Source organism: Scyliorhinus torazame, chromosome 2 (assembly GCF_047496885.1).
Source record: "Scyliorhinus torazame isolate Kashiwa2021f chromosome 2, sScyTor2.1, whole genome shotgun sequence".
Classification (NCBI taxonomy): Eukaryota; Metazoa; Chordata; class Chondrichthyes; order Carcharhiniformes; family Scyliorhinidae; genus Scyliorhinus; species Scyliorhinus torazame.
In genome coordinates, this window is record NC_092708.1 from 62756906 (window position 1) to 62784877 (window position 27972).

The 27972-nt window shown below is 47.7% G+C and overlaps 1 protein-coding gene across 1 annotated transcript in view; it reads left to right on the forward strand.

The window, feature by feature from the left end:
• Positions 1-27972, forward strand: part of LOC140406652 (low-density lipoprotein receptor-related protein 1-like) — a 1475832-nt gene that overhangs the window by 1204909 nt on the left and 242951 nt on the right. The window contains exons 60-61 of the mRNA XM_072494659.1: positions 6438-6557; positions 16943-17068. Of these exons, the coding sequence (XP_072350760.1) occupies positions 6438-6557; positions 16943-17068 (246 nt within the window). The remainder of the gene's footprint in view (positions 1-6437; positions 6558-16942; positions 17069-27972) is intronic.

Consider the following 27972-nt stretch of genomic DNA (forward strand, 5'->3'; position numbering starts at 1 on the left):
GCTGATTTTCCCATCAGCCTCTTTCGTTCACCATTTTAGATTGGGGTTTGACCATTTTACTCGGGAATCAGCCATTTTAGGTGGCTTCAGCACCCAAGTCGGAACACACAGAATATCAGAATATCTATCACTTACCGGTTTCCAAGCTGCTCCCCGGCTCTCTCACTCTCTCTCCCGCCCCGAAAATGAAGGCTGCTAGAACACGGGGGTAAGATGTTATGTCACCTACCTTCCCAGGGTGCTCCCTGGTTTTCTCCCTGCTTCCTGGAATGCACTCTGGATCTCCCCCTGCAGAATTTACCAGTTACAAAGTCAAACAAAGAAAACAGAACAAAAAGGGAAACTGCACCTCCTCCGACTCCGCGCCGAATTACCACACTACCCCAAATTACCAAGTTCCAATTCCCACTCTGCCTGTGTCTCACTCAGGATGTGTCTCCTTCATGTGCACAGCTTACTGAGTGTGCACTTGATGCCTATCTCTTATCCTTTTACCCTTAATGAGCGGGATTCTCCCGAATCGCCCCGAGGGCCCGACGCCGGCGTATAAAACGCCGCGAACCATTTCGGCATCGGGCCAACCGGAAGTTGCGGAATTCTGCGCAGACCAACCGGCGTATTCTGGCGCATGCGCAGGGGGGAGTCTTCTCCACGCCAGCCATGGCAGAGCCCCACAGGGGCTCTTGGGTGCCCCCACGGCACAGGCCCGCTCACAGATTGGTGGGCCCCGATCGCGGGCCAGGCCACCGTGGGCCCCCCCGGGCCGGATGTCCCCCCCCCCCTCCGAGGACCGCACCAGCCGGCTGCCGGCCTCCGGCCTCCCAGCCAGGTCCCGCCGTGTGGGACCATGTCCAATCCACGCCAGCGGGACTGGCCAGAAACCGACGGCCGCCCGACTGGCATGGCGTGATCCCCACCCCCGCCTGAAACCCGGCGCCGGAGAAAACGGCAGCCGGCTTCGGAGCTGCGGGGCGGGATTCACGCTGCCCCCCGGGGATTCTCCGACCCGGCGGGGGGGGGTCGAAGAATCCCATCCAACATCTGACAGTATCTTTTCATGTTCCCTTTTTTTCGTCTAACTTGCTTTTTAAATTCCCTCTCACATATTCTGTACTCCTCTCGGGCTTCTGCTGTTTTGTGTCCTCGATTTCTGCCATAAGCCCCCCTTTTTCTCTTCATCCAATGCTGAATATCCCTCGATATCCTGGGTTCACTGGATTTGTTGATCCCACCCTTTTTCTGTTTTGGAACAAATTGGCCCTGTACTCTTCCTATTTCCTTCTTGAATGAGTCCCATGTTCTGTCACATATTTACCATCCACTCTGGCCAAATCACCTCTGATCTTATTAAAATTGACCTTCCCCCAGTTTATCATATCTCTGTCATAGAATCCCTTCACTGCAGAAGGAGGCCTTTTGGTCTGCACCAACTCTCTGAAAGAGCATCCCAACCAAGCCCAACCAAGTCCTATCCTCATAACCTCACCTAGTATTTGGACACAAAGGGACAATTTAGTATGACCAATCTACCAAATCTGCACATATTTGGACTGTGGGAGGAAAGTGGAGCATGCAGAGAAATCTCACGCAGACATGGGGAGAACGTGCATATACCACCAGTCACCCAAGATTGGAATCAAACCCGAGTCCCTGGCACAGTGAGGCAGCAGTGCTAACCACTTTCGAATTTTGATTTCAGGCCCAACTTTTCCATTCTCCATAAGAATCTTGAATCTCATGGAGTTATGATCACTGTCTACAAAATGCCTGCCATTGATACTTCAAGCTCTTGCCTGGCTTCGTTATCAAAACCGAAGTCCAGGACTAAGTCTCTCTTGTAGTATCTTCTTGTAACTGGCTTAAAATGTTCCCCTGGATACATTTAATAAATTCTTCTCCCTCTAAACATTTCATTCTGTGACTACCCTCAGTTAATGTTGGGGAAGTTGAAATCCCCACTATTACTGTCATATTATTTTTACACTTCTCTGAAATTTGCCTGCGCATCTGCTCTTCTATTTCTCTCAGACTGTTAAGAGGGCCGATTGGACACTCCAGGCAATAGAATTGCTCCTTCTTCTTTTTTAAATTCTACCCATATTGCTGCATTTGAAGAACCTTCTGAGATGTTGTACTCCTTACTGATATATTTGAATCCATGATCAAAATTGCAACATTCCTCTTTTGTCTCCTCCTCTGTCTCGCCTGAAGATCCTACATCCTGGAATTTTGAGTGGCCAATCCTGGGCCTCTCTCAACCATGCTTAATGGCAGCAATGGTATCATACCCCTCATGTTTTAACTTGTGGCCTCAACTCATCTGCCTTGTTTATCAAACTGCTTGCATTAAAATAAGTACCATCCAATCTTGCCCAATTTCCTTGTGACTTAACGGGCCTACAATCTTTATGCCTTCCTGACTCACTTGTTGTCTCTTCAAATTTTGACTGTGCATCTATCCCTGCTGAACCTTCTCTCAGGATCTACCCCACCCCCCTCGCCCCCAAGGTGGGCCGGATTCTCCGCCGGCATGATTCTCCGTTTTGCCGGCGCCTGGTGACTACCCGACGGCGTGGGGCTGCCCCACAATGGGAAACCCCATTGACTGGCTGGCATAATGGAGAGTCCCGTCGGCGGGTCAGGGCAGAAATGTGGTGCGGGAGGTAGGAGAATCCAGTCCGGTATGTCTGTTGAAAGGGGGATGGCCACAGGGGACCCCTGCGCCATTCAGCTTGACTGCATGTTAATTTATTTTAGCCAGTGGCATAGCCGTAAAATACCACATGATGCAGGACTAAGTGATACTAAGGGCGATACAGTGGTTAGCATTGCTGCCTCACAGCACCAGGGACCCGGGTTTAATTCCAGCCTTGGGTGACTGTGTGGAATTTATACGTTCTGCTTGTGTGTGCATGGGTTTCCTCCAAATGCTCCGGTTTCTTCCCACAGTCGAAAGATTTACAGATTAGGTTGGTAGGTCATGATAAATGGCCCCATATTGTCCCCTTAGGGTTACTTGGTTCTGAGGATAGGGTCGGGGCGTGGGCCTCGGCAGGATTCTCTTTCAGAGGCTTGCTGCACTCTCGATGGGCCAAATGGCCTCCTCCTGCACTATAAGGATTCAATGATATGATATAAACAGGGATATCCCAAGGTCAGTTCTTGCTGCTGTTGGGAGTTAGAGTTTTTAAAAATAAATTTAGAGTATCCAATTCATTTTTTCCAATTAAGGGTCAATTTAGCATGGCTAATCCAATTAACCTGCACATTTTTGGGTTGTGGGGGCAAAATCCACGCAAACACGGGGAGAATGTGCAAACTCCACACGGACAGTGACCCAGAGCCAGGATCGAACCTGGGAGCTCGGTGCGGTGAGGCAGCAGGGCTAACCACTGCGCCACCGTGCTGCCACCGGGAATTAGCATTTTTGTCAGGTTAAAATACACCAGTAGCTAAGGTTTTCTATTTCTGCTCATTCTATTCCAAATGTTTCCATCCATTCACTTAAATGGTCAGAAAATCAGAAGGACAAAAACATAGGACATGATCTGATGGCATTTTCGCACCTGACTCTATAACACAACACGGCCGCTAAGTCTCGCGAGAGGTCTCTCGAGAGATTTGCAATGCTCAGAATGCCTCACGAGATCCCGCAAGATGGCATGATATATATTTCAATGAGCCTTTTAAAAAATCTGCTGGGCCATGCACTGGGGGTGGGATTCTCTCAGTCCGGGGCCGGGCCGGAGAATCGGCGTGACCGGCGTGAATCACGCCACGCCGCCCCGACGGCGGGACGCGATTCCCCGCAGAGTGGAGAATCGCCGCCAATGGCGCCAGTGTGGTCGGCGCGGCGCCGGTCGGGGGCCACTCCACGCGGACCCCCCCGCCGATTCTCGGCCCGGGATGGGCCGAGCAGCCATAACAAAAATCCCGAGTCCCGCCGGCGCCGTTCTAACCTGCTCCTAGCCGGCGGGACCTCGGCGTAGAAGAGTCCGGGGGCAGCCTGTTGGGGGGGGGGGGGGGGGCGGCAGGTGGGGTCCGACCTCGCTGGGGGGGGCCTCCGTTGTGGTCCGCGATCGGGGCCCACCGATTGGTGGGCCGGCCTCTTGGGCTAGGGGCCTCCTTTCGTCCGCGCTGGCCCCTGTCGCCCTACGGCATGTTGCGTCGGGGCCGTCGCGGAGAAGGGAGCCACTGCGCATGCGTACGCTGGTGCACTTTGTACACTTGGAGTATAGTGTTCAATTCTGGTCGCCACGCTACCAGAAGGATGTGGAGGCTTTAGAGAGGGTGCAGAAGAGATTTACCAGAATGTTGCCTGGTATGGAGGGCATTAGCTATGAGGAGCGGTTGAATATACTCGGTTTGTTTTCACTGGAACGAAGGAGGTTGAGGGGAGACCTGATAGAGGTATGCAAAATTATGAGGGGCATAGACAGAGTGGATAGTCAGAGGCTTTTCCCCAGGGTAGAGGGGTCAATTACTAGGGGGCATAGGTTTAAGGTGAGAGGGGCAAGGTTTAGAGTAGATGTATGTAGCGCACAAAGACTCCGTGAGACGAATAGAGTGAAGTCGATGAGGCTTTATTAAGCGTGTCTGTTCCCCAGCAGCCCGATAGTAAACTGGCCTGCGGGGGAAGGCACCGGCTTCTTATACTTCGCCTTCAGGGCGGAGCTTGAGGTCAACAGCCAACCAGGACCCGGGATCTGTCAGCCAATGACATTAGGGCTTCCAGTCCCACATGACCCCCAATACATACTACCACAATGTACGAGGCAAGTTTTTTACGCAGAGGGTAGTGGGTGCCTGGAACTCGCTACCGGAGGAGGTGGTGGAAGCAGGGACGATAGTGACATTTAAGGGGCATCTTGACAAATACATGAATAGGATGGGAATAGAGGATACGGACCCAGGATGTGTAGAAGATTGTAGTTTAGTCGGGCAGCATGGTCGGCACGGGCTTGGAGGGCCGAAGGGCCTGTTCCTGTGCTGTACATTTCTTTGTTCTTTGTTTGTTGTTCTTTGGTGCCGGTGCCACTGCGCATGCGCGGACCCCGCAGTCAGCAGCTGGAGCGGCAAGGGTCACTCCAGTGCCATGCTGGCCCCCTGTAGGGTCCAGAATTGCTGATCCTGAGGCCATGTTGACGCCTTCGGGAAACATGACGGCGTTTCCGACGGTGTCAACACTTAGCCTCAGGATCAGAGAATCCCGCCCTGGATCTCAATGCTGCTTGATTCTCCTATCGACCCTCAGCTGGGAGAATTTCCAATGCTGAAGCTGGGCTAACATAAATCTCTTAGTTTGAAAGAAAATCTGATGAAATCTGTTATAAACTAAGGCATCTGTCTATGATACATTCAATAATGAATAAGCTAGGTCTCTACTTTGAGGTTTTTTAAAGTAACAGTATTGCACTGAGAATTCATTTTCCTGCATCAGCTGATACTTTTTCCAGTACTTACAAGTGGTGAGATTAATAGGAGTTGAAGGATAACAGAGCTGTGATTGTACAACAGAAATGACTTGTCAGAATAAATATGAACGCATCTATGTAAAATTGCAGATCCTGTAATACACTTCAATGAAAGTTTTTAGTTTAATGAATTTTCAGTTCCAATAATCATTAATCATTTTAAAATCTGAAATCAGAATATTTAGTTGTGTTTCAAAACACTCAGCCTGCTATTGAAGAGCAAAATAATACACTTTCTTTAGTTAATGCCATCATTTGTGACCTAATTCAATCCATCAAAATTTTGCAGATACAAGCACAAAATACAAGCCACGAAAGAAACTAATCAGTCAAATGATTTATAGTTGAATTTGGTTCAAAATTGGTTCAAAATGCATAATTTAATTTGGGCAATTTGTATGTATATTAGTTAACTTAATTTGAATGTCATTCAGAACCGCAAGGCTGCAATTTAGATAGGGATTCTGTAACTCGATTATTGGTACATTTTCAAAGTGATAGCTAGGTTTTAATTCAAATTTAATGGATTTCAACAGAGTAAGAACTTGAATAAAAAATGGTATGTTCAGCTGCCAAGACTGAATCGAATATTGCCATTCATTAATCTGGAAGTTTTTGCTTACACTTAATGTCACTTGTCATAGCGTGGCCCCTTCAAGGGGATGGGCTCCACAGCCCACATGACTGGCTGGGGGTAAATCGCGTGGGAGCGCATGACTTTGGGGCAATGGGAAGTTTGTGCTGGGCTCTGGGAGCAGGATACCAGACAGTGTGGGCCAGGGAGCTAAAGTGTAAAGAAGTCGTATAGTGTTCTGTGCCTGTTATCAAACTGCCTTTGCCTTCCATCAATAAACCCCTTTTGCTTACTCCGGGAAGCCACAGTGTGTGTGTCTCGAGCTACCACATCATTACTAACATTCTAACAGAGCATTTTTTGAACTTTGCCCCCTCTCACCCCCCCAGCTGAAGTTACCTGTTCTCCAAATCAGTTCCAGTGTGTTGTAACCAAACGCTGCATTCCTGAAGAATGGGTCTGTGACAAGGACCATGACTGCGCAGATGGGTCCGATGAATCGAATTGCAGTAAGCTACTTCTAAACTCACTAACATGCAAGTGTATTCTTGTACTTCTAAATATATGCCTGATGATGAGTGAAACGATCTGTTAAGTTGGAAAGAATTTGGAAGAAATGTAAAATATAAACTATTAACGCATTCTGATGGTTAACAGTAAGACTGTAATTTTTCATGTACTAATTTCGGCAAGGATTTTCTTGAAAGCTGCAATGCAGTTGACACTGTTTGGATTGTGTATCAACACTTGCATTTCTGATAAAAAAAGGTAGGTTCCACGAACATGGTCAATTTCCTGCACAACCTACGAGTGAGACATTGTCGGAGGGCCTTACAGGAACTTTGCAGCAAATTAATCCTGTAGCTAATTTAGTGCAACCCCAGCAAAGCTCGAGAAGCTTCACACTATCCAGGACAAAGGAACCCACTTGATTGACACCCCTTCCACAAACATTCACTCCCTCCGCCACCGACTCACAGAGGCAGCCATGTGAACCATTACAAGATGCACTGCAGCAATGCACTAAGGTTTCTCACCTTCCAGACCCATGACCATCTGGAAGTTCCAATCCAAACCACCCACCATCCTGACTTGAAATATATCGCCGTTCATTCACTGTTGCCTGGGTCAAAATCCTGAAACTCCTCCCCCGCCTCCAACAGCACTGTGTGTGTATCTAAACCACATGGACTCCAGCGGTTCAGGAAGACTTCTCAAGGGAAATCAGGGATGAGCAGTAAATGCTGGCGACACCCACGTCCCATGAATGAATTGAAAAAATATACCTGCTATTATTCAGGAAAAAAGCATTACAAAGAAAAATAGACACTGATGTGTTGGGTACTCTGGATCTGTGGAGACTGCGTTTACCTTAGCAATAACATAGACAGGCTACCAACACTTGTAATAGTACAACTCTATTTTATTTAACTAAGAGCTGTTAAACATACTTGCACTGTGGGTCGGCACTATGTTAGATTGACTAAAACGGGTAAGCGTTTTCCAAGGCGGCCTTCAGGACGCGCAACCTCAAACAAACCATTGTTTGCAGCAAACTACCCAGCCGTCAGAACAGCGACCACGACACCACACAACCCTGCCATGGCAATCTCTGCAAGACGTGCCAGATCATCGACATGGATACCACCATTACACGTGAGAACACCACCCACCAGGTACGCGGTACATACTCGTGCGACTCGGCCAGCGTTGTCTACCTCATACGCTGCAGGAAAGGATATCCCATGGTACATTGCCGAAACCATGCAGACGCTGCGACAACGAATGAACGGACATCGTGCAACAATCTTCAGGCAGGAATGTTCCCTTCCAGTCGGGGAACACTTCAGCAGTCAAGGGCATTCAGCCTCTGATCTCCGGGTAAGCGTTCTCCAAGGCGGCCTTCAGGACGCGCGACAACGCAGAATCGCCGAGCAGAAACTTATCGCCAAGTTCGCACACATGAGTGCGGCCTCAACCGGGACCTGGGATTCATGTCGCATTACATTCATCCCCCACCATCTGGCCTGGGCTTTGGAAATCCTGCCAACTGTCCTGGCTTGAGACAATTCACACCTCTTTAACCTGGGGTTACCCCTATCTCTGGGTCTGTAAACACTTAATTAACTGCAAATGCTCGCATTTTAAGCATTGTCTTGCATCTTTGAATTTGTCTATATATATGTTTCTGGAATCTATCTCTTCATTCTCCTGAGGAAGGAGCAGTACTCCGAAAGCTAGTGTTTGAAACAAACCTGTTGGACTTTAACCTGGTGTTGTAAGACTTCTTACTGTTATAGAATTAAGGGCATTGGCCGTTGAGCCACCCGTCTGTCAGGTGGCGCATGACACGTTGGAGTAGGGGATCGTTGGCCGTCTCACGACGAATCTGGATGAGTCGTTCGTCTGTGACAGGCAGATTGGATGTGGCGAATGCCACCTGAGCATCAATTGGCACACGAAGCCCGCTGGGTCGCAGGGTGTGGTGACAGATCGGGAGAGTGCATTGGCGACGATGAGCTCCTTACCCGGGTGTAGACGAGTTCGAAGTCGTACCCCCTGAGTTTAAGGAGAATGCGCTGCAGGTGCGGCGTCATGTCGTTAAGGTCTTTTTGAATGATATTGACCGGTCTGTCTCGACTGTGAACTTTTGGAGTCCATAGACATAGTCATGGAATTTGACGACTCCGGTAAGAAGGCCCAGGCACTCTTTTTCAATTTGCGCATAGCGCTGTTCGGTGGGCCTCATTGCACGTGACGCTTATGCGACAGGACCCCATGAGGAGGCGTCGTCACGTTGAAGGAGCACTGCTCCAATGCCGGACTGACTGGTATCCGTGGAGATCTTTGTTTCTTTGGCCGGATCGAAAAATGCCAACACTAGGGCCTTGGTCAGCTTCGCCCTGAGTTCCCGCCATTCTTGTTCGTGGGCAAGAAGCCATTGGAACTCGGTCGTCTTCTTAACCAGGTTCCTGAGAGCCGTGGTGTGGGAGGCGAGGTTAGGGATGAATTTCCCCAGGAAATTGACCATGCCCAGGAAGCGGAGGACCGCCTTCTTGACCTCCGGTGTCTTCATGGCCTTAATGGCAGATACCTTGTCACCATCCGGCTGCACGCCAAACTGTGAAATGTGGTCTCCGAGGAATTTAATTTCTGTTTGACCAAAGGAGCTTTTGGCCCTGTTGAGGCGGAGGCCATGCTCATGGATTCGTCGGAAGATGCGTTGAAGGCGATCAATGTGGTGGTAGACCAGACGATGATGTTGTCCACATATACACGAACCCCTTCGATACCTTCCATCACCTGCTCCATTATTCTGTGGAACACTTCCGATGCAGAGATGATGCCAAACGGCAACCGGTTGTAGCAATACCGGCCAAATGGGGTGTTAAAGGTGCAGAGCTTCCGACTGGATGCATTGAGTTGGATCTGCCAGAACCCCTTGGATGCGTCTAGCTGGGTGAAAAATTTGGCGCGAGCCATCTCGCCGGTGAGTTCTTCGCGCTTTGGAATGGGATAGTGTTCGCTCATAATATTGCGGTTGAGGTCCTTGGGACCATTGCATATGCGTAATTCGCCAGATGGTTTTTTTCACACACACCATAGAGCTGACCCAGACAGTCGGTTCTGTAACTTTCAAAATTACACCCTAGTCCTGGAGCTCCTGCAGCTGCTGCTTGAGGCGGTCCTTGAGGGGTGCTGGTACCCTGCGAGGTGCGTGCACCACAGGCGTGGCATTTGGTTTTAACAAGATTTTGTAAATGTATGGGCGTGTGCCCATGCCCTCGAATACACCGTGGTATCGGGTGAAGATGGCGTTTAGCGATGTCCGGAAGTCAGCGTCCTGAGATGCGGAAGCATCAGCGGGTGACAGGGAGTGAACCCTTTGGACAAGGTTTAGACGTTTGCACGCCTGAGCACCAAGCAGAGAGGCTTTAGTGGATCCCACTATTTCGAATGGCAGGTTAGCCTTTAATGACTAGTGCGAAACTTCAAGCTGGCAAGAGCCACTGGCAGCAATGGCATTACCATTATAGTCCAGAAGCTGGTTGGCGGATGGCAGGATGGTAGGCTTGACATGGAGGCTTTCGAGGTCAGACCGCGCAATGAGGTTGGCTGAGGCACCGGTGTAAAGGCGGAATCGGATGCTGGATCGGTTGACCGTGAGGGTGGCACACCACTCGTCGTCCGGATCAATGCTGAATATTGGGAGAGACTTGGCTTTTGTCTTCTGGAGCATCGTGTGTTTGGTGATGATGCCCACCCAAAATGGTGCTTTAGGGTCCTCGGTGTCAAGCTCCGGAATCAGTCGGAGTCGGAATCGGTGACCGGTGGCTGGATGGTTCGGACATCCCTGCATGGCTTGTTGGAGCGACGAGTAGGTTGAGCAGACCTGCATAGGGCTGCATAGTGGCCAAGCTTGCCACATTGGAGACAGCGTCGGGATTTTGCAGGACATTGCCGCTTTAAGTGGGCGGAGCCACAGTTGCCACACGTCGTGACGTCAGAAAGTTCGGTACGCCACGGCGCATGCGCGGTGCGGTCGTACGGAGTGTGCGCCTGCGCAGTGCGGTCTCCGGCCTCGCCGCCCCCTCGTTCAGTGCGCGCTTGCGCGGGAGCCTGCAAAAAGCGTGCGAAATGGCCGCCCTCATCCAGGTTTAGGCCCTGGAGTTGTTTAATGGCTTGCACCCGCTCTGCCTCATGGGGACCTTGCCGCGCCGTTTCAGCTGCTTGAATGTGTATCGGTTAGTGGCGTGTTCATGCAGAACGCAGGTCTCGATGGCTATCGCAACGGTCAGCAAGATTAACCTTGAGGAGCTGCTGGTGTAGGGGGTCCGATTGCACACCAAAAACGATCTGGCAACGGATCATTGAGTCGGAGGTGGAGCCGTAATTGCAGGACTGCACAAGGATGCGAAGGTGGGTGAGGTATCTCCTTACCTCAGGGTAAGGTTCATCCTTACCCTGCAGATGCTGTTGAAAGACATAGCGCTCAAAACTTTCACTTACCTCGATGTCACAGTGACTGTCGAATTTGAGCAGGACTGTCTTGAACTTGGACTTGGGCACCTTCAGCGAAAGTGAGAGAGTTGAAGATATGGATTGCGTGGTCCCCGGCCGTGGAAAGGAAGAGAGCAATCTTCCTGGCGTCTGAAGCAGCTTCCAGGTCTGTAGCTTCGAGGTATAGCTGGAATCGTTGTTTAAAGATTTGCCAGTTTGCACCGAGGTTGTTGGTGATGCGGAGCGGCGGGGGAGGGAGGACGCTGTCCATACTACCGGGTGGCTGATTGCTGGTTGAAAGCAGATCACTTGAAGGTCGGTCTTTAAACTCTAACATCACATACTGGTACCATGATGTATTGGGTACTCTGGATCTGTGGAGACTGAGTTTACCTTAGCAGTAACATAGACAGGCTACCAACACTTGTAATAGTACAACTCTATTTTATTTAACAAAGAGCTGTTAAACATATTTGCACTGTGGGTCAGCACTATGTTAGATTGACTGAAGACCTATGCCTACCTGACCAGCCTATACTGCTAGCACATGGTGGATATTTGTGCTACTGACTGCGGGCTCTGTCTGTCTCAGAGGCTGCATCCCGAATGAGCGGGAAAACTAGTGTCCTCTGTCTTTATAGTGACCGTGCCCTAACTGGTGATTGGCTGCTGTGTTGTGTGTGTTGATTGGACTTGCAGTGTGTCAGTGAGTGTGTGTCTCTGCACCTTCATATACTGATGTGTATATTATGACAAACACGTTATGTATTGTAGTACACTTCTGACATTGTCAAGAGACTTCAGACTTTGTTAGGAACAAGAAGGTATTTATCATAGATTATCATAGAATTTACAGTGCAGAAAGAGGCCATTCGGCCCATCGAATCTGCACCGGCTCTTGGAACGAGCACCCCACACAAGGTCAACACCTCCACCCAGTCCCCTTAACTCAGTAACCCCACCCAACACTAAGGGCAATTTTGGACACTAATGGCAATTTATCATGGCCAATCCACGTTACCTGAACATCTTTGGACTGTGGGAGGAAACCGGAGCTCCCGGACGAAAACCCACGCACACACGGGGAGGATGTGCAGACTCCACACAGACATTGACCCAAGCCGGAATCGAACCTGGGACCCTGGATCTGTGAAGCAATTGTGCTATCCACAATGCTACCGTGCTGCCCTTATTTATGAATGGAGTAACTTGGTATAGCTGCAAGTGCTTGCTTACTACATGACTGCTAGGTGTATTCTACCCAAAAGAGGACTCCACCCTCTGGGGTGATCACTCACTCTTGGTTCCAATTGTTCCCTCAAGTCACGTGACCTTTTTTAGCTGTACTTCGGACAGACATCACAAATATGACATTCCTCCCCCTTTATCTTCTCTTATGCAATTTTCAAAATCAATTTTACTCAAACCCACAATCTAAATAAACACTATACACGCACATTAGACATTTGTAAATTGATGTAACAGTTGTTCAATGATGAGACCTTGAGGCTTACACGGTAGCACAGTGGTTAGCACTGTCGCTTCATAGCTCCAGGGTCCCAGGTTTGATTCCCGGCTAGGGTGACTGTCAGTGCGGAGGCTGCACGTTCTCCCTGCGTGGGTTTCCTCCAGGTGCTCCATTTTCCTCCCACAGTCCAAAGGTATGCAGGCTAGGTGGATTGGCCATGATAAATTCCCCTTAGTGTCCAAAAAGGTTTTACAACACCAGGTTAAAGTCCAACAGGTTTGTTTAGAATCACTAGCCTTCGGAGCACTGCTCCGTCCTTAGGTGAATCCTGATTCAAAATAAACCTGTTGGACTTTAACCTGTGGTTGTAAAACTTCCTACTGTCCTCACCCCAGTCCAACGCCGGCATCTCCACATCCAAAATCGTGAGGTTACTGGGTTACGGGGATAGGGTGGAGGTGTGGGCTTAAGTAGGGTGCTCTTTCCAAGAGCCAGTGAAGACTCGATGGGCCGAATGGTCTCCTTCAGAACACTTCTACTAGTAGGCTTCAACTATGCAAAGTTCCAAATATAGGAGTGATTCTCCCAAAAAATGTCCAGGTTAATCTGGCCAAGGATGACATACTTTACTATGCGGATGGTGTCACTCTCCAATCTTTTGTTGATACTTTTCTTTGTCAAGCACCTTGATGCAGGTACATCATCACAGTACAAGAGTCTGATGTCTTGAAAGCTCATTCACAAACTGTCAGGATAACTTCCTCTTATCAAAGAAAATCACAAACATTCTTCAGTCCATTGCTCTGCTTTTGCAAACCCTTCAGTTTATCAGTTTCTGTATTCCTTTCAAAGTGAATCTATTATTCCCTTCTCACAGTTGATAGCAATCTCTCCCTTCTCATGCGTTGCATGTTTTCAGAATATGCAGATTTGCTAAAAAGTGAGGGTAGGGATTCACATTGCAACGTGTCGCGTGATCGCATTCGATCACACGAGGCATTACGAGCCGGCTAGATTTCGGGAGCGGGGTCATGTTGCGCCGCGGCACATTACTTTTCAGGCGCAACATGACCAATCGACCGCATCCTATATTTTGAAAGGTACATATCTGAGTTTACATGGCTGGTTTAGTTCAGTTGGCTAGACAATTGGTTTGTGATGCAGAGTGAGGCCAACAACACGGGTTCCATTCCCGTACCAGCTGAAGTTATTTATGGAGGCCAGCCTTCACCACCTTGCCCCTCACCTGAGGTATGGTGATCCCCAAGTTAAATCACCACCAGTACAGCTCTCTCGCTCAAAGGGGAAAGCAGCTTATGGTCATCTGGGACGATGGCGACTTTATCTTTACATGTCCGCGTGAAAATTAGATTTAATTTTTGGTGCTGGTGATAGTTTAGGCCAACACTAAACTAGGTGCCCTGCTATCCTCCCGCAGCACTTTTAAGTTCGTCTCAGGGAGGTAGCAGCATAGGGAAACCTCATAATGCATTTGGAGTACCATGTAACCAGCATGGATTCTCATTTTATACAAGGGGAACACATTTTCAGTGAGCGAATGTTGAATCTTTAGAGCATTGTGCAAAAATTCCAAGCCCAAGTTTACTTTTCCTTTTGCTGTAAAAACATTTCTTTCCACACACTCCTTCCCGAGGCACTGAACAAAAATATGCATCCTGTCTCCATGCAACTCCCTGACACTGCAAGAACACAAGCCATCTACTGAGAACCCTCTCTCATAGAAAGGAAAATATTTTTCTTATGAAACATAGTGAACTATCCCACCACCCCCTCCTAAAAAAGATAGTAGCTGATTCAGGTACTTTTGGTACTCTAAGACATGCGTTTTTTAGAAATGTATGTATACGCTTTTTCTTGAGCAGCAATAGATTACATTATGTGCAGGATAAATTTGATGTATCCTTTGCTCATGGGTGTTTTGAAATGTCTGGTGTACTCCAAGTTCAGTAAATGAAAAAATGCAAAGATAGCTGTAATCATTACATCGGAGATTTATAACCATTCGTATAGTATTCTTCAAAACAATATCCTTCCACAACATGTTCTAAACGAACGTGCAGTTTAATTTTATGGAAGCTGGCTCTATCATTGACATCGCTGTTGCTTCCTGTAATAAATTTAAATGCACTACTCCTGAGTAGCATTCCATTGAAGTACTTGAAGATATATGTTTTTTGTGGCCTCTGGCTTTTGCTCTGTGAAGCCAAATAAAACTTTCCGAGGACTGTACCCATTCTCATTCACCTCAAGAGGAGGGGAAAGGAAATAGGAAGGATAATGTAAGGGAATGAAAAGAGTGCGAAATGAAGGGAGGGTTCAAATATAAGAAACAATGGAATGAAAATGTACATGAGCAAACAAAAGGATTGTTCTCATCGTCAGCATCATATATAAAAAAGAGAACATATTGGAGTCAATCAGGGTTTTGTGACTGGAGGACACAGAAACTTGGGGGCAGCATGGTAGCACAGTGGTTAGCACTGTTGCTTCACAGCTCCAGGGTTCCAGGTTTGATTCCCGGCTTGGGTCTCTGTCTGTGCGGAGTCTGAATGTTCTCCCCGTGTCTGCGTGGGTTTCCTCCAGGCACTATACTCTCCTCCCACAGCCCAATAATGTGCAGGTTAGGTGGATTGGCCATGCTAAATTGCCCTTTGTGTTCAAACAGGTTAGGTTGGGTTACGGGGATCGGGTGGAGTTGTGGGCTTAAGTGTGGTGCTCTTTTTAAGGACTGGTGCAGACTCGATGGGCTGAATGGCTCCCTTCTGCACTGTAAATTCTATGATTCTATGAAACTCATCGTTGACAAAGTGCTGCTGTAAAGTGGGCAGTTTCCGAACCTAATGGCTGCAATTGGAGGAGCTGCATTTCAATGATGCTCTCCTAAATTTTGATGCCTTTCAATATGTGATAAATGTTATTTGATCAATTTGAATTACATTTGTATCGTTGATTATACTAAATTGTATTATGCTGTGTTTCAAAAAAGTGAGGGACGGAAAACAAATAGACATTTTCTGATTAAGGATAAAAATAAACGTAGAAAAGGCAGGAACCAAGTCCATATTTTTCCTGGCAGAAGGAACGGTGAACATGGCAAGGGAGCTTTGTTAATATGTTATTCAATTAAACACACTTACATTAAATATTACATCACTCTAGTGGCTGTGGAATCTATTTTTAATAGCATAGTCTGATCACAAAATCACTGGTGAGTTATACTATTCAGTTCATCATGGGGAAAAAAATTGTTATGCGCTCTTCCTAAAAAACAATTTGCAATTCACTATCATGCTCTCGAACTGGAGTGAATCTTTTTTTAAATAAATTTAGAGTACCCAATTCATTTTTTCCAATTAAGGGGCAATTTAGCCTGGCCAATTCACCTACCCGACACATCTTTGGGTTGTGGGGGTGAAACCCATGCAAACACGGGGGGAATGTACAAACTCCACACGGACAGTGGCCCAGAGCCGGAATCAAGCCTTCGACCTCGGTGCCGTGAGGCAGCAGTGCTAACCACTGCGCCACTGTGCTGCCCTAACTGGAGTGAATCTTGAGGTTTGTGCTTCCAACAGAGGGTCAGTGCAGACTTGATGGGCTTCCTTCTGCACTGTAGGGATTGTATGATTCTACGATAAACACCATACCCAGAGAACAAATTCAAGTGCTGATAACTCTTTCTGTGGTGATATTCTTGAGGACAACAGACCCAAATCTGTCCTCTTGTCAACTTTTAGCTTGTGACACATTGGGCGAAATTCTCCTACCCGCCCCGCCACATTTCTGCCCCGACCGGCCGGCGGGAGTCTCCGTAACACCGGCCGGTCAAAGGGGTTTCCCACTGTGGGGCAGCCCCAAGCCGTCGGGAAACCCCCCGGCGCCGGCAAAACGGAGACTCCCGCCGGCGGAGAATGACGCCCATTGTATTTATTTAAAGTGAGGTAATAGTCCAGATTTAACTAGATGATACTCCATATCATTTAGTAATCTACATCGGGTCTCTTTGTGAGTCATCATCTTCCTGGGGAAGATATTTTAAATAGGGTGGCGTACATCTTCACTTATGCTACAGGGAAGGTAAAATGCATTTTTGCTCTCATTTTTTGTTTCCGAAACCATGCACAACCTTGGCATTTACGGCAAAATCATGAAGTGCTGAGAGAAATAATCACGGTAAGTGGAAAATACTTTCATGAGCACTGATGCAACAGCCAACCTGAGAGAAACTTCAAGCTGCCGATTCTTTCATTCTTATTAAATGTGACATGGTGCAAATATTAAATGGATATCTGTGTATTGGGAATTCAAAGCCACATATTTGGCTGATGCGATGTTAAGTAGTTTTGAGCTGTGGATTATAGTCACCCCTATTTCTGTTTCATTTTATTTTTTGATGGACTCTAGCTCAAATTGCATGTGGCACGGATGATTTCCACTGTAAAGGTACAAGCAGATGTGTCCCTGCGCGTTGGAAATGTGATGGAGAGGATGACTGCGGCGATGGTTCTGATGAGCCGAAGGAAGAATGTGGTATGTTTTGTTTCTGAAGCCGAAAGTCATGGCGTAAGATATCTCAATTACTGATATCAGTTACTGATTAACCAATAATTTCAAAATTAATTATCAATAACGTATGATTTCTGGGGCGGGATTCTCCACAATCGGAATGATGTCCACCGATCGGCGCCGAAAACGGCGCAAATCAGTCTGGCATCGCACCGCCCCAAAGGTGCGGAAGTCTCCACATCTTGAGGGGCCGAGCCCTCACCTTGAGGGGGCTAGGCCCGCGCCGGACTGATTTCCACCCCGCCAGCTGGCGGGGAAGGCCTTTGGTGCCCCGCCAGCTGGCGTGAAACTGACTTTGCCGGGCGGCGCATGCACGGGAGCGTCAGCGGGCGCTCACGGCATCCCCGCGCATGCGCAGTGGAGGGGGTCTCTTCCGCCTCTACCATGGTGGAGACCATGGAGAAGGCGGAAGGAAAAGAGTGCCCCCACGGCACAGGTCCGCCCGCGGATCGGCGGGCCCCGATCGCGGGCCAGGCCACCATGGAGGCACCCCCCCCCCCCGGGGCCAGATCGCCCCGCGCCCCCCCCCCCCCAGGACCCCGGAGCCTGCCCGCGCCGCCTTGACCCGCCGGTAAGAGAGGTGGTTTGATTCTCGCCGGTGGGACAGGCATTCCAGCAGCGGGACTTCGGCCCATCCAGGCCGGAGAATCGCCGGGGGGGCCCGCCAACCGGCGCGGCACGATTCCCGCCCCCGCCGAATATCCGGTGCCGGAGAATTCAGCAACCGGCGGGGGCGGGATTCATGCCAGTCCCCGACGATTCTCCGACCCAGCGGGGGGTCGGAGAATCCCCCCCTGAAAGATATTTTCAATTCCGATCAATCTTTCTTCTTCTATTTTTCTAAAAATACTTGAAATTCTGACTCTGAAAAGGCCATTGTCCATATTCTATTGTGAAATTCTCTCCACACTCCTACCTACTAATCATTATTTTGAATGGTACTACGTGAATGGGAAAATAGTTATAATAGTGGGGAATTCTCATCCCCGCTCCCTTCGCGGCAGCTCTTCCTTTGGCAGATGCAACGAGAAATTGGCCACCGGCAGGTTCCTCCAGTCCTAACAAAGTCTATGAGCTTTCGCATGGCTCACCCGACCCACCACTAGGGAACCCACCATGGGTGGCCAATTTTGGCAGAGTCGAAAGAGCCCACCGGCAGCAAGGGCCAAAAAATCCCGCCCAATGTGGATTTAAGGGTCTATTTCCAATATGGTAACCAAATCTTTGTCCCTAGCATCGCTGGTGCCTGTACCAAGGAAGACTTCAACTCTTTAAAAACGTCAGCCGGAAAGTTCCTGGCCACTTCCGGTATAGCCCACGACAGCACATCCTGTCAGGGCACTAGTACAAACATGGCATTGTACACACTACATGCAGGGTGGACAGATAGTGATGTCAGATAATTTCTACTGCTCTTTTTAAACATGATTTGCCATTTTGAATTGCACGAGTCAGTTAACAGCCTATCTTACACATTTCTAGTTGCACACGTGACCCCCAACTAGCCCTGCTGACAGGGTCAATCATCCAACTCCCATGCAGATGCTTTTGACTTATTCTTTTTGAAGGACAGTTAGTTCAGAGTGAGCAGAAGTACTGTGCTGATTGTTACTGGAGGAGTTTTGCAAACCTTCCAAGAGTGTGTGGCGCTAGATTTTGGTAATAGGGCCATGGAGTTGGACGGCCTGTCAGGAGAAAGTCTGCTTCAGTAATGGAAGCTATAGTCCAACTTTGAGCTGCAGTATAAATTTGATTTGGCACACATATATCTGACAAGGGAAGCGGTGAGTTTTTGACAGTTAATTTTCACAACTGTATCTTGCAGTTAAAGTTCACGGAATTTCAGCTACCGTTTGCATTCTTACTGGCATAACAAGTCAAAAGAAAAAATACTTCTTTTAAGACAAGGAGAACATGAGGAGAGAAACTGTTCAGAACTTGTGGTGTCATTACGCACATTCAAAGTGAATTAAACATGTTCCACTTCAAACTGCGGATGTTCAAGCACAGCTTGTGAACATATACCATTCTCGTGTTATGAAGTATATATTTATAATAAGCCATAATGCGTAATTCTTTCCATTATTAGGTTATCATAACCTGCTACTCGCCACTCATCATTGAGCACACACAACAGTCACATGTTGCATTGAGGACTAACAAACTAACTTGGGAGGGGGTGTTGTCAGGTGGTAAGCGGTATGGGGGCAATGTCTGGATGGGGTTGAGCATTGCATGGAACATGTCAATACTCTCAACTTTTACTTTTGCAGATATATTCAGAACAATTGGAGGTATTTGCATTGCCGTGGAACTGCAGGCAAAGTTAAAATGCAGAAAATGTGGATCACGTGATGTGAGCGCAGGAGTGGCTGCGTTTCCGTGAGCTCCGGCTCTGCTCGCCTTTTAATTCTTTTTTAAATCTGTTTGCACATTTCTCTTATGTCTTTCCTTGGCAGATACAGTTTTTACTTTATCCCGAGGTTTGTTGGCCAATATTTCGCATTATTGAGTCGAGACAAAATGCTTACATCCTCGTTGATCCATGACAACGGGAAGAAGTTGGAGTGGGGCTTTTTCATTCGTGGCACAGCTGCTTTTGGGGGCCTTCCACCGTAACGGTGCGGTGTGTTCAGACTGATGCTGGCTGCCAGCGATGATGTTCATCGCTCAGAATTTTGCGGCACAGGTCAGCAAAGCTCAATTCTGAGAGGTGCAAGGTGTTTTTATGGAGGCGTTGGAGATGCACGAGGCGATTCTTGAAACCGAGAGAGCACTGTCCTTGGTGGATCAAGGGAGCACATTTAATCCTGTCTCCAAGACCTGGGGTTGGCTTGCTATTCTGACCCCTGTTCCTATGTTGTCCTGTTCCTGATGTCAGCCAAGAGGGGTTGGGAATGGCGGAGCCTGCCGGGTCATCCCCCTCCCCCGCTGAAGCCTGGGTTGTCGGCCACCTGCGTTCAGGTGAGACAGCATGTTGGAAGCAATGAGGTTTTGTGCTGTGCTCATTGGAATCCTTGTAAGATCCTGAGTGCTCACCATCTTTAATCCTGCTTTATCCTTGATTTCTGCATTCTTTGTATGCCAGTGAAGAAGTGTTTATCCTGATAATTGCCTCGCATCTCAGTTGTTCTCCTAGACTTTGCGCCTTGATAATTATATTGTTGTCTGTTGATGTTGTCATTTTATTTGCTTGCAGGCAAGTGAATAATTTGGTTTGGATGTCCTACATTGCTGGTTATCCTGATTTGATGAGTTTATATCACATGAAGCTGAATGCTGTATTCAAGATTTGTGCAAAGTATTTTTATCCTTATGTATCCTGGGGGGAAAGACGAGCAGGACCGGAACAGGAGGAGAGACGGAGGGTTAGGGTTGGTCGGATTAATCTTGTCCTCACTATGCCCGTGGAAGTTTCCCCCAGTGAGAGCTGATCCCTCTTTATTCAGTTAGTGCCCTTTCCTCTTTCAGGCCCAGGCAGACTATATGTTATCCTGTTGAGGACTGTGATTTGTTTGCTCGAGTTGATGCTTGGTGAGGCCCAGTCCTCTCCTTGTCATTCTGTAGTTGTATTGCGGCAATCTGTTCTGTCCTGGGCCTGGAGAATTTGCTCTGTGAGTGTTAGTCGATTTCCCTTTTAATTCTGGGGTTCTCAGGATATTGTTTTCTTCCTCTGTCATTTTGTTTTGTAGTTATGGATATGACGTAAATCTGTGATGGTGCCTGTATCCTGTTTTGGCAGAGTGGTCCTACAAAGGAATATGTTGGGGATTTTGCCCCTGATTAATCCGACCTTATTTGTTCCCATTCTTGTGATGACTACAGTTTGATGCTGCACCTGTTGTACATTGATATCTGTGGCTTGCTTTCCTCCTCCTTTGTTTGTTTTGGAGCTATTTTTGTAAAAATGGAAAATAGTAGATGAGTAAATTGTAAACAGAAAAACGTTTTCTTCTGTAGCATGTTGAGTGCAAATCATACAATCTGGCCTGGTGATCGTTCGTTGTACAGAGAGGTTAATCTTTTCTCGGGAAGCAGCTAAACCATTCAATTCAAATCAAAGTATCCTGTGGATCTTTGCATAGAAGGTCGTTGATATCCTACTTGAGTTTGAGTTAGACATTTTTACTTTTGTCTGTCTGGTCGATGTTCAAGTTATATCTTGGCTTTGCTGTCATTTTGACACCGTCTAATATAAACTTTCAGGCAAATTTGTCAATGTTTTAAAAAATTGTTTAATGGGATATGGTGTCACTTGCTGGGTCAGCATTAATTACCCATCCCTAATTACCCTTGTGAAGGTGACAGTGGGCTTCCTTCTTGAACCGCTGCAGTCCACCTGGTGTAAGTAAACGCACCGTGTTGTTAGGGCGGGGTTTCCTGATTTCTGACCCAGCGACAGTGGAGGAACGGTGATATATGTCCAAATCAGGATGGTGGGTGTATTGGAGGGGAATTTGCAACTTCTGATGTTCCCATGGGTCTGCTCCCTTTGTCCTCTAGTTGCTGGAGGTCACAGCTTTGGAAGGAGCTATTAAAGTTGCCTTGGCAAATAGCTGCAGTGGATTTTGTAGATGATACACACTCCTGCAAATCTGCACTGGTTGTGGAAGAAGTTAAATTTTAACTGTTGAATGGGATATTGATCAAACAGACTTTTTGTTCTGGAAGACATTGAGCTTCTTGAGTGTTGTCTGAGCTGTACACATTCAATTGGAGAGTATTGCTGACGTGTGCCTTGTAGATGGTGGACAGGATTATAGAAAGGATGTTATTAAACTGGAAAGAGTGCAGAAAAGAGGGCATACATAGGTTTACGGTGAGAGTGGAGAGATACAAAAAGGTTCAGAGTGGCAACTTTTTCACACAGGAGCAGGTGAGTGCCTAGAACGGCAGTAGTGGAGGCGGGTACAATTATGTCTTTTAAAAAGCAATTAGACAGTTGTATGGGAAAGCTGGGTATAAAGGGACATGGGCCAAATGCAGGCAATTGGGACTAGCTTAGTGGTAAAAACTGGGCGGCATGGGCAATTTGGGCCAAAGGGCCTGTTTTCATGCCGTAAACCTCCATGACTCTATGAAAGGCTTTGGTAAGACAGGAGGTGATGTACTCTCCTCAGAATTCCTGGTGCCCACCCCATTCTTATAGCCACAGTATTTATACTGTCCAGTTAAGTTTCTGGTCAATGGTTACCCCAGGATGTTGGTGAGAGATTCAGCAATGGTGATGGTTAAATTCTCTTCTTGGAGATGGCCTTTGCGCTTGTGCAGTGTAATGTAATGTCAAGCCTGAATGTTGGTCAGAGACACAGACACAGACTGATTCAGCGTTGGAGTACAAATTGTACTGAACATAGCAATCATCAGAGAACCTTCACCCAATGCCGGTGTCTATGTACTTACATTGTGGGCCCTGTGTTGCCCTATTATGTATTTTATTTTTATTTTATTTTATTTTCATGTACTAAATGATCTGTTTGAGTAGCTCGCAGAAAAATAATTTTCACTGTATCTCGGTACATGTGACAATAAACAAATCCATCCATCCATCCATTTCTAACTTTATGATGGAAGGAAGGTCATTAATGAAGGAGCTGAAATGTTTGATCTCTACAGCAACTGCAAGCATTTTCCATTGTGTTAAGTATGTCTCAAACCAGTGGAGAATTTTCCCCAAGGTTCCTATTGACAATTTTGCTGGGGCTTGTTGATGCGATACTCAGTCAAAATATTGCCATGATGTCAAGGGCAGTCACTCTCACTCCACCTCACCTGTTGTATGGTTTCTATTGTGTGTAGAACATACAGCATCCAGTGAAAAAAATGCCTGTTGTTTAGGTGAGAATGTTACGTGTATTGTTTATTTTTTGTTCTGACACGTGGGCAATGAAGTTGCACCCAGTAGGAAAATCTTTCCATAGATTTTAGATTTCAAACATTTCTGGAGTCTGTACTTTATTTTCTGTTTCTTTTGCTTTGGGTCTTTGTTCTTTGAATCAAATATCAGCATTGCACATGTATTCAGAATCTCGGGCGTCATTCTCCGCCGGCGGGAGTCTCCGTTTTGCCGGCGCCCGGGGGTTTCCCGACGGCGTGGGGCTACCCCACAATGGGAAACCCCATTGACCGGCCGGTGTTACGGAGGCTCCCGCTGGCCGGTCGGGGCAGAAATGTGGCGGGGCGGGTAGGAGAATTTTGCTCCTCAATTTTAAATCCTGAGATTAAAATAGCCATTTCATCAACTTTTCAGATAGTGAAAGACTTTTGGCAGTTTCCCTGTCCTGGTGTCAGCCTCCATGCTTGAACACCCTTTTTTAATGCCGTAATCTTCAAGGAATAAAATGAACCTTTTAGTGTTACTTTTGTATTCGAGTGCCTGCAATAATGATCACAATCACTGTCTCTGATCTGACTTTCAATTAGATGCTCCTCACTTAAATGTCTAACTTGTCTGTTTCAGCATTCACGGGCGCGATTCTCTGACCCCCCACCGGTCGGAGAATCGCCGGGAGCTGGTGTGAATCCCGCCCGCGCTGTGTCCCGAATTCTCCACCACCAGAGATTTGGCGGGGGCGGGAATCGCGCCGCGCCGGTCAGCGGGCTCCCCCACCGGCGATTCTCCGGCCCGCGATGGGCCGAAGTCCCGCCGCTGTCAACCCTCGCCAGCTGCCGTGGATTGGCGCGGGCGGGCTCCGGGCTCCTGGGGGGAGCGTGGGCCGATCTGGCCCGGGGGGTGCCCCCACAGTGGCCTGGCCCACGATCGGGGCCCACCGATCGGCTGGCGGGCATGTGCCGTGGGGGCACTCTTTTTCTTCCGCCTTCACCATGGTCTCCACATGCGTCGCTCGGCGAAGTCCTTTCGGCGCCGGCTGGCGTGGTGCCAAAGGCCTTTCCCGCCAGCTGGCGGGGCAGAAATCACTCCGGCGTGGGCCTAGCCCCTCAAGGTGAGGGCTTGGCCCCTAAAGGTGTGGAGAATTCTGCACCTTTGGGGCGGCACGACGCCGGTGTGGTTCACGCCACTCCATTACGCCGGATTTCCCTGCCCCGCCGGGTAGGGGAGAATCCCGGCCCATGTCTTTTTTTATTGCATTAGCATTTCATTATAGACATGGCTGATGACATTTTACCCTGGCTGATACTGGGCCAGAGATTCCTGAAAACGTTACAGGAAACTTTATGTTTTCATTCATGCGCAATTTAGCCAGGAGGTTTAGAGGAAAAAGAGGTGAGTCAAATGAAATGAACTAAAAACTTGTGAATCCCAATAGGTTTCTCTTTGTTTTCAACCTCACCACCATTTGACTGACAAATGGAATGGCACCCTCAATTTCCATGTTACGAGGTTCCTGTATTTGCACATTAAATACTTATTAAACTCTGCAAAAGAATGTTTGCAGTGATATTTGACAGTGCATTTACTCGTTAAACATGATAACAGTAAAGCAAATTTCCCCAGCCCAAAAAGGGAACAATTTAAATTGCAGGGACTCATCCCATCATATTGACAGTTATGAGCAATTTCAAATTCAGATTTATTTCTTACTTTTCATTTTAATCTTGTTTTTCACTTTCTTTCAATCCAATCCTTTCCACTCTTTTTTATTTCGGTACCTGATTTGACATTGAACTCACTCAGTCAAATTGACCCACCTTCGCCATCAATCCTGTTTCTTTTTCAATGTGTAATCTCATTGCTGAAAGAGATAGATTGCAGACCTCATAGTTCACTAAAGTTTCAGATGCCCTATTGCCCTTGCAACGCCATTATCAGCTTGTACCTACAGCAAGTTACAGCAAAAAGTATATTCCAGTTGAAGAGTGCAGGAAGCAGTCTAACAAATGACATCATTTCAACACGATTAACACAAGAAATAGGTGCAGGTGGAGACTATGACTGGAATCCTCCGGCCGTTCGCTGGCTGTGGGATTTTCTGGACGTGCTGGCAACATATCCCTGCCTGCGTATTTCCCAGCGGCATGGTGTGGCTTCAATGGGGAATCCCATTGACAATCGGTGGGTGTATGCAATCCCACCACCCATGAACGGCGCACCAAATTCTCCGTCCTCGCTAGCGGTGGGAGTGGGGCAGACCCAAAACAGAGAATGCCGGCTTGTGTGGACCATCAAGCCTGCTGTGCCTTCAATATAATCATGCCTGACTTTGGGCTTCAATTTAATTTCACCGCCAGCTCCCCATTTCCCTTATTTCCTTGAAAGACCAAAAATCTAAGGCAGCCTTATCTGTATTCAAAAATGGCTCATTATGTTCTTGTCACTATGAATCATGTGAAACAAAGGTAGATATAGCTTACCATTTTATGATATACTTAATTCTCCAATAAGCTAATCTATCAGATCACTGTCAATCTTTTACTGTATTCTGTGAGTGGTGTTGGGTGCTCTGAGGTACAGACGAACCAACACGGTTGCGATTGGTACAACGCAGTTTTATTCCAACTAGTTATTTACACATCTGACTTGGTACTCAGCACGTGGTGACTGAGTGAGTGTCTTATTAATGAGGTCCTGGCCTTGTCCTGTCTCCAGATGGACTGCCCAGCAGGTGTCGTGTTTCTTGTCTTATACTGTGTCTGCTCTTGTCTATGATTGGCTGTCGTGTTATGTGTGCTGATTGGTCTGTTGGTCTGTCTATCATGATGTGTGTGTTGTGATGTGTGTTTGAATATCATGACATTCCCCCTTTTTTACAAGATTATGTGCCTACGTGGTTATAAATATAAATGTGTCCTGAGTGCAGCTAAAGGTGTGTGTGCGTGATATTTACAGCATGTGCATGTGGCGTAATTATATACAAGGGGCGATGTCAGGTGTGACATGCTAACGAGGTTGTACCATAACAAAAGAAGAAGAACGTTGAAATTTGGACCGATCAAACGAGGCCTGGAACGATAAAACAGTGACATGTTACAATACAGTAGTTGCTAAAATGGGACGTGTGAACAGTCTCATAAGTCCAGTCCAGTAGGTGGGCGACAAATTCGGGTTGACCGCCTCAAGGGTGGGTCGAGAACCACCGGCTGAGGTGCGAGCCTGGCCACGGACGGCGATAGAAGGGGCATGGTATATGGCAGCTCCACAAAGTCGCTATCAGGAACCAGTGGAGGACACGGCGTCTGTGTATGGTTCCGTTGCGAGCGTGGAAGTAGGCGAAGGGCTCAGCGATTGCGCCTACGCATGGATCCATCCGGCATGCGTACCAGGAACGAGCAGGGAGCCACGCATCGGAGAACTTCGGCAGGTGCTGACCAGCCACCGTCTGGTAGGTGGATGCGGACGTTGTCTCCAGGGGCCAGGGAGGGAAGATCAGTTGCCCTTGTGTCGTAAGATCTCTTCTGGCGATCATGCTGCAGTTGCATCCTATGCAGTACTGGAGCATGGTCTATTGTTGGTGCCAGGATGGAAGGCACAGTGGCTCTGAGGGCGCGACCCATCAGCAGCTGTGCTGGCGAGAGACCCGTGGCTAGTGGGGACGAGCAATAGGCCAGCAGGGCGAGGTAGAAGTCCGATCCGGCAGCAGCAGCCTTGCAGAGGAGCCACTTGGCAATGTGGACGCCCTTCTCCGCCTTTCTATTGGACTGGGGATGCAGAGGGCTGGACATCACGTATGTGAAGCCATACGAGGCCGCAAAGGACGACCATTCATGGCTGGCAAAACAGGGCCCATTGTCCGACATGACAGTCATCGGAATGCCGTGGCGAGCAAAGGTGTCTTTGCAGGCCCTGATGACAGCAGACGACGTGAGATCGTGCAGGCGTATGGCTTCTGGGTAATTGGAGAAGTAGTCCACTATGATAACATAGTCCATGCCAAGCGCGTGAAATAGGTCGACACCCAGCTTCGCCCAGGGGGACGTCACCAGCTCATGGGGCAGAAGCGTCTCAGGAGGTTGCGCCGGTGGAAACCTTTGGCAGGTTGTACAGTTGATCACCATGTTGGCAATATCGTCACTGATGCCCGGCCAGTATACCGCCTCTCGGGCCCTCCGTCTGCACTTCTCGACCCCCAAGTGGCCTTCGTGTATTTGATCGAGAACCAGTTGGCGCATACTGTGCGGAATCACAATCTGGTCCAGCTTCAGAAGGATCCCATCAATGATGGCTAGGTCATCTCGTACATTATAGAACTGCGGGCAGTGTGTGTTGTGATGTGTGTTTGAATATCATGACACTGTGTACCATTATTTTTTTGCCGTTACAAACATAAAAAGCAAAATTTTAAATCGGCCCTACAGGCCATCAAATGTGTTGTGTCATTCTTGTCTACAGGATCCTTTAAATAATGCTGTCTCAATAGATAGTGCCAGATCTAAAATAGCTTGTTCCATAATGTATTGTCTGAAGAAACTGCCATGAATTCACTCATATGAGTTTGTTCTCAAAACTACCTTTGAAAATTTGATACTTTCCCTTGCTATTTCCCATGTCCACCCAAACCGATCCTACAAATTAAACTTCCAAACCAAGTTAATTTCTCAATATTATACTGCCTTCAGTATTGTAAGCATCTCAGCCTTTATTAGCAGAGCAACTCGTCTCATATTCCTTTCTTCCGATTGTTAGAAAATGTCCCAAAGGTTATGTTGCACCTTGGTGCCAAGGTTCAGGACACCTCCTTGGGACTGGAGAGGAGCTTGGTGTGGGAGTGGAATGATTCAGCTGTTCGGCCCACATAGGTACCATCGACTTAGGTAGGACTAAGAAAAAGGTTCTGCTGAGGGTGCACAAGCAGCTAGGGAATGAATTACAAAGCAGAACCGTAAAGCTAATAATCTCTGGATTACTATTTGAGCTGCAAACAAATTCACATGGGTTCAATTAAAGAGATTAATTCAAGACTCAAAGTTGT